A 15,305-nucleotide genomic window follows, 5' to 3' on the forward strand; every position below is an offset into this window, starting at 1 on the left:
CACTGTGTACATACATTACATTACTGATCCTGAGTTACCTCCTGTATTATACCCCAGAGCTGCACTCACTATTCTGCTGGTGTAGTCACTGTGTACACACATTACATTACTGATCCTGAGTTACATCCTGTATTATACTCCAGAGCTGCACTCACTATTCTGCTGCTGCAGTCACTGTGTATACACATTACATTACTGATCCTGAGTTACATCCTGTATTATACTCCAGAGCTGCACTCACTATTCTGCTGGTGCAGTCACTGTGTACATACATTACATTACTGATCCTGAGTTACATCCTGTATTATACTCCAGAGCTGCACTCACTATTCTGCTGGTGCAGTCACTGTGTACATACATTACATTACTGATCCTGAGTTACACCCTGTATTATACCCCAGAGCTGCACTCACTATTCTGCTGGTGCAGTCACTGTGTACATACATTACATTCCTGAGTTACATCCTGTATTATACCCCAGAGCTGCACTCATTATTCTGCTGGTGCAGTCACTGTGTACATACATTACATTACTGATCCTGAGTTACACCCTGCATTATACCCCAGAGCTGCACTCACTATTCTGCTGGTGCAGTCACTGGGTACATACATTACATTACTGATCCTGAGTTACACCCTGCATTATACCCCAGAGCTGCACTCACTATTCTGCTGGTGCAGTCACTGTGTACATACATTACATTACTGATCCTGAGTTACCTCCTGTATTATACCCCAGAGCTGCACTCACTATTCTGCTGGTGCAGTCACTGTGTACATACATTACATTACTGATCCTGAGTTACCTCCTGTATTATACCCCAGAGCTGCACTCACTATTCTGCTGGTGCAGTCACTGTGTACATACATTACATTACTGATCCTGAGTTACATCCTGTATTATACTCCAGAGCTGCAGTCACTATTCTGCTGGTGCAGTCACTGTGTACATACATTACATTACTGATCCTGAGTTACCTCCTGTATTATACTCCAGAGCTGCACTCACTATTCTGCTGCTAATCTCTTTTTCCTGCAGATGTCCGCTGTGATGAGGTCGTCGGAGGCGGCAGACATGGACCCGGCGGCCGTACATCAGACAGGTCCAGCTAACATAGAAGGACAGGTAGATAATATTTATCAGTTTGTGACCCTGCCGCCCCCTGTACATCTTGCAGCCCCGGTGGTCGGGGGCCGTTCCTGCAGTGTGGCCCCTCTGGGTATAAGGAGCCATATTATTATCATTGCCTTTCTGTAATTTCTGACTCGCACTGCCCTCTAGTGGCCATGTGAGATAATGCACCTTGTTGTCACAGTAAATACCGTATGTGGGGCTTTTGGTTCCATAACTGGGGTCTCCGTATAACCTTGGAAGCCTGAATGGCAAGGGATCATGGGAAGTGTCGTCCGGGGGTGAATTCAGCGAGGGAGTAACTAACGTCTCCTACTTGTGTCGGTCACTGCTCCTCCTCTCCTCAGCAATATGTGGATTCGGGGACGTACCTGGTCCTGGAGCTGACGCTGGAGAAAGCGCTCGTCCCCAAACGCAAGGCTGAAGAGGTGGCCTTAAAGTGAGTGACAGAGTGCAGCTCTGGAGTATAATACAGCATGTAACTCAGGATCAGTAATGTATGTATACAGTGACTGCACCAGCAGAATAGTGAGTGCAGCTCTGGGGTATAATACAGGATGTAACCCAGGATCAGTAATGTAATGTATGTATACAGTGACTGCACCAGCAGAATAGTGAGTGCAGCTCTGGGGTATAATACAGGATGTAACTCAGGATCAGTAATGTAATGTATGTATACAGTGACTGCACCAGCAGAATAGTGAGTGCAGCTCTGGAGTATAATACAGGAGGTAACTCAGGATCAGTAATGTAATGTATGTACACAGTGACTGCACCAGCAGAATAGTGAGTGCAGCTCTGGGGTATAATACAGGATGTAACTCAGGATCAGTAATGTATGTACACAGTGACTGCACCAGCAGAATAGTGAGTGCAGCTCTGGGGTATAATACAGGATGTAACTCAGGGTCAGTAATGTATGTACACAGTGACTGCACCAGCAGAATAGTGAGTGCAGCTCTGGGGTATAATACAGGATGTAACTCAGGGTCAGTAATGTAATGTATGTACACAGTGACTGCACCAGCAGAATAGTGAGTGCAGCTCTGGGGTATAATACAGGATGTATCTCAGGATCAGTAATGTAATGTATGTACACAGTGACTGCACCAGCAGAATAGTGAGTGCAGCTCTGGAGTATAATACAGGATGTAACTCAGGATCAGTAATGTAATGTATGTATACAGTGACTGCACCAGCAGAATAGTGAGTGCAGCTCTGGAGTATAATACAGGAGGTAACTCAGGATCAGTAATGTAATGTATGTACACAGTGACTGCACCAGCAGAATAGTGAGTGCAGCTCTGGAGTATAATACAGGATGTAACTCAGGATCAGTAATGTAATGTATGTACACAGTGACTGCACCCGCAGAATAGTGAGTGCAGCTCTGAAGTATAATACAGGATGTAACTCAGGATCAGTAATGTAATGTATGTACACAGTGACTGCAGCAGCAGAATAGGGAGTGCAGCTCTGGAGTATAATACAGGATGTAACTCAGGATCAGTAATGTAATGTATGTACACAGTGACTGCACCAGCAGAATAGTGAGCGCAGCTCTGAAGTATAATACAGGATGTAACTCAGGATCAGTAATGTAATGTATGTACACAGTGACTGCACCAGCAGAATAGTGAGTGCAGCTCTGGGGTATAATACAGGATGTAACTCAGGATCAGTAATGTAATGTATGTACACAGTGACTGCACCAGCAGAATAGTGAGCGCAGCTCTGAAGTATAATACAGGATGTAACTCAGGATCAGTAATGTAATGTATGTACACAGTGACTGCAGCAGCAGAATAGTGAGTGCAGCTCTGGAGTATAATACAGGATGTAACTCAGGATCAGTAATGTAATGTATGTACACAGTGACTGCACCAGCAGAATAGTGAGTGCAGCTCTGGGGTATAATACAGGAGGTAACTCAGGATCAGTAATGTAATGTATGTACACAGTGACTGCACCAGCAGAATAGTGAGTGCAGCTCTGGGGTATAATACAGGATGTAACTCGGGATCAGTAATGTAATGTATGTACACAGTGACTGCACCAGCAGAATAGTGAGTACAGCTCTGGGGTATAATACAGGATGTAACTCAGGATCAGTAATGTAATGTATGTACACAGTGACTGCACCAGCAGAATAGTGAGTGCAGCTCTGGAGTATATTACAGGATGTAACTCAGGATCAGTAATGTAATGTATGTACACAGTGACTGCACCAGCAGAATAGTGAGTGCAGCTCTGGGGTATATTACAGGATGTAACTCAGGATCAGTAATGTAATGTATGTAATCTCTAATACTTCATTGTGTGGCTCTCGCCGTCCCCTTATGGCCATGCTGAGAGTTGTAGTGCCGCAGGTTGGAGATCTCTTATATTTGTGTCTCAGTGAATTCTCCATCTTTGCAGAGTGAAGGAGCTCGTCCCCGTCCGGCCTCAGCTTGATCGTCGCACCGCCGGGGCACAGAAGGTGGGCGCTCGTCTGTCAGGTCCGGCCCTCTGATCTCTTTACCCCCGGTCACATTAATGATCCATTCGTGTCCGTCTTCTCCTCAGGCGGTCGCAGATTTCCACAGTAACGTCACCAGTATAACCAGCGCCATCTTGGAGGAGTACTGCCAGCTGTTTGGGCAGCAGGAGACCAGTGACGTCGATGTGGATCCACAAGTGCTGGAGGAGCAGAAGTGTCAGCTGAACTATGAGCTAAACTGCTCCGGAAAATACTTTGCCTTTAAGGAACAGCTGAAGGTGTCATTACTCCCGCTCCTTGCGCGTTCGTCTTAGTATGTCAGCGGAGCAGATCTGTCTTCTCCCCTCCGGGGCCATGTAGAATGTCAGTTCTGTGTTCCCCCTGATGGCGCCCATGGTGTCCTGGCTGTAGAGTGTCTCCTTTACGGAAGTATTGACATCCCTTGTTACACCCACATCTGTGGTTCAGGTCATCACCCTCAGGTCAGGGGCGAAGTGTGATGAGATTGATTAAATACTCAAACAAAGAGAGTGAATCTGCACAGTTCGCCCTCCACTGTTTACAGGTCAACAAACTGCATGGCCTGGTACAACGGGTAATCAACATATTAGCAAACATCGATTGTTAAATTATCCTGCGTCCCTGTCCTCCAGAGATAGCAGCACAATAACCTCTCATAGGGAGCTGATAGAGGAGGTAAACAGCAGCCATTTATTAATTCACAAACATCAATTTCAAGAGTCAACATTCAGACTCATATGAACAACAGTCTATGTTTCTTGAGCCACTGAAAAAAAACACAAATTATAGTTAACGTTCAGACGATGGCCTGTGTCTCTCAGGCTGCTGAAAATAGTTGTCTGGCCTAATTAAGAATAAATGCGGTGTCGTCACAGTGAGTAGAAAAGGAAGAGATAGGAAACGCTTAATACAGAAATGCACACTCCCCCCCCCCCCCCCCCCTGGATGTGGTCCGGTGGTCTGCATCAGAACAGGAAGCAGTTACTTCCGGTCACAGTCACCTCCTCGCTGCTGCCAATCACAGTCCTCAGCGGTCAAGTGACTGAAGACCTGGACGTCATCTTTTTTCCTGGTGACTACCACCAGACCTGAGCCATGAGGGGGTTAGAGCAGGTGAGATTACTTCCTTCTATTATGTTTTTATCATCCATTCTTTCTGTGTTTTTTTTTTATGGTCAGACCATCACTTTAAGTCATAAAGTGACAATGACATTAAAAAACAATTTGTGGCATTCCAGCTTCTATTCTACCCTGAGTTTCGCCTGTTGGCTTCTTCATAGGACAAGGTGGGTGTGGTTACAGGTCACATGATTATGTAAGACCCTTATAAGTTTTCTTCCCCCTATCAGTCGACCATTCTAATTACATCCTACAAATCACCATACATTAACATTAAAACAGCTGTAAAAATAACATGTGTTAATGTAAAAACGTGCCCCAGAAGAAGCCGACAGGCGAAACCCAGAGTTTCCGCCTGTCTGACATGTTTGTGTCTCTGTGCAGCACTCGGTGGTGAAGATCGTAAGAGAGAAGTACCTGAAGACCACCGCCTTCGAGGACCGCGACCAGCTGCAGACCTTCCTCAGCGAGCTGTACATCTACCTGGTGGATCAGATGCACCTCGCCCTTAACAAGGTACCTAAGATCCGGGAAGACCGGCGAGTTTAGGGGTGGACATTTAACCCCTTCACATGCAGGAGTCTGCAGACGCCGGAGGTGTAACACAGCCGGCTCCTGCCTTGTAATAGCAGTTGGTGACCCCTGAAATGCCGCCATCAGTCTCTGACAGCGGCATTTAAGGCGCGCAGATTTGGAGATCACGGGGGAGGTGCGGGACGCGATATTCCAGTATTGACAGCCTGTGTCCGCGCTCTATAGGACAACATGGTTTAAAAAAAGCATGGACTAAAAAAAAAAAAAAAAAAAATGTTTTAAATATATAATTTTTTTTCAAAATATTTTTAAAAGTTTTAAATATTTAGAAAGGCGTTGAAAACTTTTTTTAAGTTTTTAAAACTTTTTGAAAGTTAATTTTTTTAAAGTTTTTCAAACTATTTAGAAATATTTAAAAACGGTTTAAAAAAGTTTTCAAATAGTTTAAAATGTTTTTCTTCAAATCTAAAAATAAATTTAGAAAAGGTTTTAAAAAATATATAATTTTTTCAACATATTTTTAAAAGTTTAAAATACTTAGAAAGGCTTTGAAAACTTTAAGTTTTAAAAATTTTAAAGTTTTTTTAAAAATATTTTGAAAAATATTTTAAAATAGTTAAAAAGTTTACAAATATTTTAAAATGTTTTTTTTTTTTTTTCAATCTAAAAATAAAGTTGGAAAAAAGTTTTGTAAAAAAGGTTTTAAAAAATATTAAAGGTTTTAAAGAGAAAAAAAAATCCTATCTTCCCCCTCCCCTTTTTTTTTTTTATATATTTTTTTTGTCTGTTTTTTTGGCTGGAGGCAGCGATGGAAGATTTTTAATTAACATTTAAGATTCTCTGGGTGAATGAGACGCAGTGGTCTGAGGAGCCTTGTAATGATCCCTGGGGGTCCGTCTTGCCTGCAGACCCTGCTGGATGACAGTGAGAAGGCTCCGCCGGCCCCCATGACCGACACCCAACAACTGCTGCGATTCGCCAAGGAGGCCGAGATGACGGAGGATTACCACCAAGCCGAAATGTACTACCAGGAGGTGAGGGTGGCCATCACCCCTCCGCCGGGCCAGGCCCCTCCATACACGTCCTGATGATGGACATTGTGTGCAGGAGGATTCTTGTGCAGCGCTGGTCGGGGGTCTGCATATTTTGGCTCCGTGCCCCCATAGTGCACCTTTTGTTGCAGGGGGTTTCTTGTCTGCATCTCGGCCCCATGCGGCAGCCGCTGTACGAGACCCCCCCAGTATCCACCAGGAACCGTCGGCCGGGGTCTTACCTGCGATGTAATCACTAGTGGGGGCCCTGCCAGTGTGTAGCGGCCATCACCGCCGTCTCATCTCCCTGTGTCCCCCCCTTAGCGGCTGGCCCGGGACCGTCTTCGCGTCGACCACTGGTTGGATTACGGCTGTTTCAAGCTATTAATCGGTGACCACATCAAAGCGCAGGAATGTTTCCACGAGGCCCTGGCCGCAAACCGCGAGCATCTACACAGGTGCGTAACACTCATAGCTGCGCTAATAGTGTGGACTGTAGGGGCACACATCTATGGAAGGGGCACACATATAGGAGGGGGCACGTATTGGAGGTGGCACATGTATAGGAAAGGGGCACAGATATAAGAGGGGGCACACACACACAGAAGGGGGCACACACACAGGAGGGGGCACACACAGGAAGGGGCACACACATAGGAGGGGCGCACACACATAGGAGGGGCACACACACACAGGAAGGGGCACACACACACAGGAAGGGGCACACACATAGGAAGGGGCACACACATAGGAAGAGGCACACACATAGGAAGGGGCACACACATAGGAAGGGGTACACACATAGGAGGGGGCACACACATAGGAAGAGGCACACACATAGGAAGGGGCACACACATAGGAAGAGGCACACACATAGGAAGGGGCACACACATAGGAAGAGGCACACACATAGGAAGGGGCACACACATAGGAAGGGGCACACACATAGGAAGGGGCACACACATAGGAAGGGGCACACACATAGGAGGGGGCACACACATAGGAGGGGGCACACATATTTGGCTGTGCGGTGGGCGCCGGTAGTAATGGCATTCCTTGCTGTCTGCAGTCTGCTCCTGTGCGGTGTCATCGCTGTTATTCTGGACAATAATGAGGGCGCAGAGTTGTTCTTTGAAGACGCGACATGTGTGGCCCCCGGCAGCGCCCTGGCCTGGACTATGCTGGGTGAGTCGGAGCTCCTCACAGTGGCTGTAGCACCTATCGTGCTGGCAGGATGACCGCATGGTGTGGTATAGCGGCCGCTCACCCGTCTCCTCCGTCCGCCCTCCAGGCCTGTTCTACGAGATCCAGGGAAATGACATCAGGATGGAGATGGCCTTCTCCGAGGCCGGGAAGCTCCACCAGGCGGCACTGACTGCGGACCAGTCTGATGCTGGAGGATCGGAGTGCAGAGAGGCCGGTGCCGGTGGTAAGAGAGGGCAGGGCCTGAAATCCTCTGTGCTGCTGGGGAAGTCCTCACCCCCAGACCGGGCACCTCGTGATACATCGCTCTCGTCTACAGGGGGGACCGAGGTCCCGGACAGGACGGTGCCCCCATCTCCGCATCGACGGCCCGGCTCTGGAGAACATTCCACGAGCAGCCATTCCTCAGGGAAGAAGACCCCAGGCCCTTCATCTGTGGTCTCCAAAAGCAAAGCTGGAACTCACAGAGGTGGGAGTGGTGAGTAATCCGGGGGTCCGGTGACTGCGGGTCTGGACTGAGCAGGTCTGGAACGCCTCTCATTACAGGGGTGAAGCACAGCAGCCCCCACAAGCCCTCGCCCCCGGCCAGCAGCATCTACATGGAGGCCGCCAAGTTCCTGGCGCGGGTCAATGCCCCTCAGGTCTGTATGATAAATGGGGGCCGTGATTTCAGCCGCACATGTCGAGGACCCTCCATAATCTCCCGTCTATGTAGTTTTTCCAGCGGGCGCTGTCACACGAGCTCCTGAGCCCGGACGGGGGTCCCAGCTGCCAGTACCACCTGATGTGCGCCCAGGTGCACCTGCTCCGGAAAGAGTTTGATGCGGCCCATGAGAACCTGCGGGAGGCGGCACAGGTAGACCACCAGGTGAGAAGGACCCCCTATATCATGGGGCTATAGAGGAGGAGCGGATGACGTGTCCCCCAGAAATCATATCTCCCCCCATTCCAGAACCCTGATGTGTGGGCTCTCACCGGCCACGTGCAGTACACGAGCGGCAGGAAGGGGGAGGCGCGACAGAGTTACGAGCACGCGCTCAGCCTGGTGGACGACGCCTCCGACACGCACCCGGTCTACCTCCGCCTGGGATCCATCTACCTGCAGGAGGGCGAGGTAAGAGCCGACCACAGCTGTGTGTACCGGTCCTGTGTAGTCAGGTGTTACTGCGCCCAACAGTGACCCGACCACAGCTGTGTGTACTGGTCCTGTGTAGTCAGGTGTTACTGCGCCCAACAGTGACCCGACCACAGCTGTGTATACTGGTCCTGTGTAGTCAGGTGTGTACTGCGCCCAACAGTGACCGACCACAGCTGTGTATACTGGTCCTGTGTAGTCAGGTGTGTACTGCGCCCAACAGTGACCGACCACAGCTGTGTATACTGGTCCTGTGTAGTCAGGTGTGTACTGCGCCCAACAGTGACCGACCACAGCTGTGTATACTGGTCCTGTGTAGTCAGGTGTGTACTGCGCCCAACAGTGACCCGACCACAGCTGTGTGTACTGGTCCTGTGTAGTCAGGTGTGTACTGCGCCCAACACTTACCGACCACAGCTGTGTATACTGGTCCTGTGTAGTCAGGTGTGTACTGCGCCCAACAGTGACCCGACCACAGCTGTGTATACTGGTCCTGTGTAGTCAGGTGTTACTGCGCCCAACAGTGACCCGACCACAGCTGTGTATACTGGTCCTGTGTAGTCAGGTGTTACTGCGCCCAACAGTGACCCGACCACAGCTGTGTGTACTGGTCCTGTGTAGTCAGGTGTTACTGCGCCCAACAGTGACCCGACCACAGCTGTGTATACTGGTCCTGTGTAGTCAGGCGTGTACTGCGCCCAACAGTGACCGACCACAGCTGTGTATACTGGTCCTGTGTAGTCAGGCGTGTACTGCGCCCAACAGTGACCGACCACAGCTGTGTATACTGGTCCTGTGTAGTCAGGTGTGTACTGCGCCCAACAGTGACCGACCACAGCTGTGTGTACTGGTCCTGTGTAGTCAGGTGTTACTGCGCCCAACAGTGACCCGACCACAGCTGTGTGTACTGGTCCTGTGTAGTCAGGCGTGTACTGCGCCCAACAGTGACCGACCACAGCTGTGTGTACTGGTCCTGTGTAGTCAGGCGTGTACTGCGCCCAACAGTGACCCGACCACAGCTGTGTGTACTGGTCCTGTGTAGTCAGGTGTGTACTGCGCCCAACAGTGACCGACCACAGCTGTGTATACTGGTCCTGTGTAGTCAGGTGTGTACTGCGCCCAACAGTGACCGACCACAGCTGTGTGTACTGGTCCTGTGTAGTCAGGTGTTACTGCGCCCAACAGTGACCGACCACAGCTGTGTGTACTGGTCCTGTGTAGTCAGGCGTGTACTGCGCCCAACACTGACCGACCACAGCTGTGTGTACTGGTCCTGTGTAGTCAGGCGTGTACTGCGCCCAACAGTGACCGACCACAGCTGTGTGTACTGGTCCTGTGTAGTCAGGCGTGTACTGCGCCCAACAGTGACCCGACCACAGCTGTGTGTACTGGTCCTGTGTAGTCAGGTGTGTACTGCGCCCAACAGTGACCGACCACAGCTGTGTGTACTGGTCCTGTGTAGTCAGGTGTTACTGCGCCCAACAGTGACCCGACCACAGCTGTGTGTACTGGTCCTGTGTAGTCAGGTGTGTACTGTGCCCAACAGTGACCGACCACAGCTGTGTGTACTGGTCCTGTGTAGTCAGGTGTTACTGCGCCCAACAGTGACCGACCACAGCTGTGTGTCCTGGTCCTGTGTAGTCAGGCGTGTACTGCGCCCAACAGTGACCCGACCACAGCTGTGTGTACTGGTCCTGTGTAGTCAGGCGTGTACTGCGCCCAACACTGACCGACCACAGCTGTGTGTACTGGTCCTGTGTAGTCAGGCGTGTACTGCGCCCAACACTGACCGACCACAGCTGTGTATACTGGTCCTGTGTAGTCAGGCGTGTACTGCGCCCAACAGTGACCGACCACAGCTGTGTGTACTGGTCCTGTGTAGTCAGGTGTTACTGCGCCCAACAGTGACCCGACCACAGCTGTGTGTACTGGTCCTGTGTAGTCAGGTGTGTACTGCGCCCAACACTGACCCGACCACAGCTGTGTGTACTGGTCCTGTGTAGTCAGGCGTGTACTGCGCCCAACAGTGACCGACCACAGCTGTGTGTACTGGTCCTGTGTAGTCAGGTGTTACTGCGCCCAACAGTGACCCGACCACAGCTGTGTGTACTGGTCCTGTGTAGTCAGGTGTGTACTGTGCCCAACAGTGACCGACCACAGCTGTGTGTACTGGTCCTGTGTAGTCAGGTGTTACTGCGCCCAACAGTGACCGACCACAGCTGTGTGTCCTGGTCCTGTGTAGTCAGGCGTGTACTGCGCCCAACAGTGACCCGACCACAGCTGTGTGTACTGGTCCTGTGTAGTCAGGCGTGTACTGCGCCCAACAGTGACCCGACCACAGCTGTGTGTACTGGTCCTGTGTAGTCAGGTGTGTACTGCGCCCAACAGTGACCCGACCACAGCTGTGTGTACTGGTCCTGTGTAGTCAGGTGTGTACTGCGCCCAACACTGACCGACCACAGCTGTGGGAACTGGTCCTGTGTAGTCAGGTGTGTACTGCGCCCAACACTTACCGACCACAGCTGTGTGTACTGGGCCCGTGTAGTCAGGTGTGTACTGCGCCCAACAGTGACCCGACCACAGCTGTGTGTACTGGTACTGTGTAGTCAGGCGTGTACTGCGGCCAACAGTGACCCGACCACAGCTGTGTCTACTGGTCCTGTGTAGTCAGGTGTGTACTGCGCCCAACAGTGACCCGACCACAGCTCTGCGTACTGGGCCCGTGTAGTCAGGTGTGTACTGCGCCCAACAGTGACCGATCACAGCTGTGTGTACTGGTGCTGTGTAGTCAGGCGTGTACTGCGCCCCACAGTGACCGACCACAGCTGTGTGTACTGGTCCTGTGTAGTCAGGTGTGTACTGCGCCCAACACTTACCGACCACAGCTGTGTGTACTGGGCCCGTGTAGTCAGGTGTGTACTGCGCCCAACAGTGACCCGACCACAGCTGTGTGTACTGGTCCTGTATAGTCAGGCGTGTACTGCGGCAAACAGTGACCCGACCACAGCTGTGTGTACTGGTCCTGTGTAGTCAGGTGTGTACTGCGCCCAACAGTGACCCGACCACAGCTGTGCGTACTGGGCCCGTGTAGTCAGGTGTGTACCGCGCCCAACACTGACCTGACCACAGCTGTGTGTACTGGTCCTGTGTAGTCAGGTGTGTGCTGCGCCCAACAGTGACCCGACCACAGCTGTGTGTACTGGTCCTGTGTAGTCAGGTGTGTACTGCGCCCAACACTGACCCGACCACAGCTGTGTGTACTGGGCCCATGTAGTCAGGTGTGTACTGCGCCCAACAGTGACCCGACCACAGCTGTCTGTACTGTACTGCGCCCAACAGTGACCCGACCACAGCTGTATGTACTGGTCCTGTGTAGTCAGGTGTCTACTGCGCCCAACAGTGACCGACCACAGCTGTGTGTACTGGTCCTGTGTAGTCAGGTGTGTACTGCGCCCAACAGTGACCTGACCACAGCTGTGTGTACTGGTCCTGTGTAGTCAGGTGTTACTGCGCCCAACAGTGACCGATCACAGCTGTGTGTACTGGTCCTGTGTAGTCAGGTGTGTACTGCACCCAACAGTGACCCGACCACAGCTGTGTGTACTGGGCCCGTGTAGTCAGGTGTGTACTGCGCCCAACAGTGACCCGACCACAGCTGTGTGTACTGGTCCTGTGTAGTCAGGTGTGTACTGCGCCCAACAGTGACCGACCACAGCTGTGTGTACTGGTCCTGTGTAGTCAGGCGTGTACTGCGCCCAACACTGACCCGACCACAGCTGTTATGAAAGGCAATTCAGTACTACAATAGATATAACGGTCAGAGCACATACAGTGATCTGACAATAATCCAAAATCATAGAACGAGCTCTGACACGTGGGAACTCTGCAGACCGCAATTCCTAATCCTCTCCAAACAACACTAGAGGCAGCCGTGGATTGCGCCTAACGCTCCCTATGCAACTCGGCACAGCCTGAGAAACTAACTAGCCTGAAGATAGAAAATAAGCCTACCTTGCCTCAGAGAAATACCCCAAAGGAAAAGGCAGCCCCCCACATATAATGACTGTGAGTAAGATGAAAAGACAAACGTAGAGATGAAATAGTTTCAGCAAAGTGAGGCACGACTTTCTTAACAGAACGAGGATAGGAAAGATAACTTTGCGGTCTACACAAAACCCTAAAGAAAACCACGCAAAGGGGGCAAAAAGACCCTCCGTACCGAACTAACGGCACGGAGGTACACCCTTTGCGTCCCAGAGCTTCCAGCAACAAAATAGACAAGCTGGACAGAAAAAATAGCAAACAAATAGCAAAGAAGAACTTAGCTATGCAGAGCAGCAGGCCACAGGAATGATCCAGGGAAAAACAAGTCCAACACTGGAACATAGACAGGAAGCATGGATCAAAGCATTAGGTGGAGTTAAGTAGAGAAGCACCTAACGACCTCACCAGATCACCTGAGGGAGGAAACTCAGAAGCCGCAGTACCACTTCCCTCCACCAACAGAAGCTCACAGAGAGAATCAGCCGAAGTACCACTTGTGACCACAGGAGGGAGCTCTGCCACAGAATTCACAACACACAGCTGTGTGTAGTGGTCCTATGTAGTCAGGTGTGTACTGCGCCCAACAGTGACCGACCACAGCTGTGTGTACTGGTCCTGTGTAGTCAGGCGTGTACTGCGCCCAACACTGACCCGACCACAGCTGTGTGTACTGGTCCTGTGTAGTCAGGTGTGTACTGCGCCCAACAGTGACCGATCACAGCTGTGTATACTGGTCCTGTGTAGTCAGGTGTGTACTGCTCCCAACAGTGAAGGATAATGCAGGAGTGACTTCTCACTGATCTGTATAATCTTTCATTTTAACGTTTCTTATATTTCAGTTTGAGAAGGCGAAGACCACCTACCTCCTGGCCTGCAGACGCTCGCCCACCTGCCTCACCTGGCTGGGTGTCGGTGTCGCTTGTTACAGGGTGAGGCTTTACCACGACGTGTGACATATGGCCACAATCACTGACTGGAAACAGTCAGAGGCCGGTCAGTGACTGCAAGCAGAGATCCTGGCAGTGCTGTGGCCGTAGCCTCATACTGGTCATTACCTTCACAGCTGGAGGAGCTGCAGGAGGCGGAGGACGCCCTCTCCGAGGCCAATGCCCTAAACAACAGCAACGCGGAAGTGTGGGGCTACCTGACCCTCGTCTGCCTGAAGGTGAGAGGCAACGTGGGGTTAAGGGAGGACTCCACCCAGATGGTGGGAAGGGATCAGTAATGTGTGGAGATTATGTTAGGTCTGTGGAGAGACCCCCAATACTGAGATGGGGGGCTGTGACCTGAACATGCAGACAATTCTCTCATTGATTTCTGGCTTCTCGTAGACGGGACGACAACTGGAGGCCGAACAGGCGTACAAGTACACGAGGAAGGTGAGTGCCCGGGTACAGCGCCACCATCTATGGAGGTGATAGGTGGCCCACCTGGGGGAAATGATGCCCCCAATCTGAAAACGTAAACATGGGCATCACAGTGTGTACCAGCGTCCGCCTCATACAAGCGCACACCTCCCCTCCTCTAGTACTGAGCACTGCTCCTGGGGATGAGCAGCGTGGGCCGGTGCGGGGATGGGCAGTGTGGGGGTGGGCAGTGTGGGGGTGGGCAGTGTGGGGATGGGCAGTGTGGGCATGGGCAGCGTGGGCCTGTGCTGGGGACGGACAGCGTGGGCCTGTGCTGGGGACGGACAGCGTGGGCCTGTGCGGGGGCGGGCAGCGTGGGCCTGTGCGGGGGGCGGGCAGCGTGGGCCTGTGCGGGGGTGGGCAGCGTGGGCCTGTGCGGGGATGGGCAGCGTGGGCCTGTGCGGGGGTGGGCAATGTGGGCCTGTGCTGGGGGTGGGCAGTGTGCGCCTGTGCTGGGGGTGGGCAGTGTGGGCCTGTGCTGGGGGTGGGCAATGTGGGCCTGTGCTGGGGGTGGGCAGCGTGGGCCTGTGCTGGGGGTGGGCAATGTGGGCCTGTGCTGGGGGTGGGCAGCGTGGGCCTGTGCTGGGGGTGGGCAGCGTGGGCCTGTGCTGGGGGTGGGCAGTGTGCGCCTGTGCTGGGGGTGGGCAATGTGGGCCTGTGCTGGGGGTGGGCAGCGTGGGCCTGTGCTGGGGGTGGGCAGCGTGGGCCTGTGCTGGGGGTGGGCAGTGTGCGCCTGTGCTGGGGGTGGGCCGTGTGGGCCTGTGCGGGGGTGGGCTGTGCGGGGGTGGGCTGTGTGGGGATGGCCGGGGGGGGGCAGTGTGGGGGGGCAGCGGTAAGACATGGCCGTTTACATCTCTGACCCTCTTCTGTCTCCTACAGTTAGATGTCCAGGACCAGACACTGATCACCGAGATCCAGCAGCTCCAGGAGGAGGTCGGCTTCGGAGACCCGTCCTTCTGATGAACGCCCTAAAGCGGGGAATACTGGGGGCTGCACCTGCTGATGACACCTGAGACCCCAGAGCAGGGAATATTGGGGATGGGGCTGTTTGTATGAATAAAGCTGATTAGTGATGAAATCAAACGTTCCTGTTTTTCTTTACAATGAGCCTGCAGTGTATGGGGGGCTATAGGGTCACTGATAAGAGCGGCCTCAGGATGTGGTGATGGCGGCTGCGTCATTTTACAAGGAGGCACGTGAC

General features: G+C 52.1%; 1 protein-coding gene across 2 annotated transcripts in view; it reads left to right on the plus strand.

The window, feature by feature from the left end:
- The window catches only part of LOC138645437 (cilia- and flagella-associated protein 70-like), a 29,692-nt gene extending 14,518 nt beyond the window's left edge, over window positions 1–15,174 (plus strand). The window contains exons 11-27 of one of the 2 annotated variants that reach the window (XM_069734765.1): window positions 1,040–1,126; window positions 1,480–1,571; window positions 3,551–3,611; window positions 3,698–3,889; window positions 5,136–5,267; window positions 6,194–6,319; window positions 6,641–6,774; window positions 7,386–7,501; window positions 7,608–7,745; window positions 7,839–7,997; window positions 8,066–8,160; window positions 8,235–8,387; window positions 8,472–8,633; window positions 13,538–13,627; window positions 13,762–13,863; window positions 14,030–14,077; window positions 14,984–15,174. In XM_069734765.1, coding sequence (XP_069590866.1) covers window positions 1,040–1,126; window positions 1,480–1,571; window positions 3,551–3,611; window positions 3,698–3,889; window positions 5,136–5,267; window positions 6,194–6,319; window positions 6,641–6,774; window positions 7,386–7,501; window positions 7,608–7,745; window positions 7,839–7,997; window positions 8,066–8,160; window positions 8,235–8,387; window positions 8,472–8,633; window positions 13,538–13,627; window positions 13,762–13,863; window positions 14,030–14,077; window positions 14,984–15,064 — 1,968 coding nt within the window. In that variant the 3' untranslated portion in view covers window positions 15,065–15,174. The remainder of the gene's footprint in view (window positions 1–1,039; window positions 1,127–1,479; window positions 1,572–3,550; window positions 3,612–3,697; window positions 3,890–5,135; window positions 5,268–6,193; window positions 6,320–6,640; window positions 6,775–7,385; window positions 7,502–7,607; window positions 7,746–7,838; window positions 7,998–8,065; window positions 8,161–8,234; window positions 8,388–8,471; window positions 8,634–13,537; window positions 13,628–13,761; window positions 13,864–14,029; window positions 14,078–14,983) is intronic. The other variant, XM_069734766.1, reaches the window with a different exon arrangement.
- The last annotated feature ends 131 nt before the right edge of the window (window positions 15,175–15,305 follow it).

Source organism: Ranitomeya imitator, chromosome 7, assembly GCF_032444005.1.
Source record: "Ranitomeya imitator isolate aRanImi1 chromosome 7, aRanImi1.pri, whole genome shotgun sequence".
In the NCBI taxonomy this organism is placed as follows: Eukaryota; Metazoa; Chordata; class Amphibia; order Anura; family Dendrobatidae; genus Ranitomeya; species Ranitomeya imitator.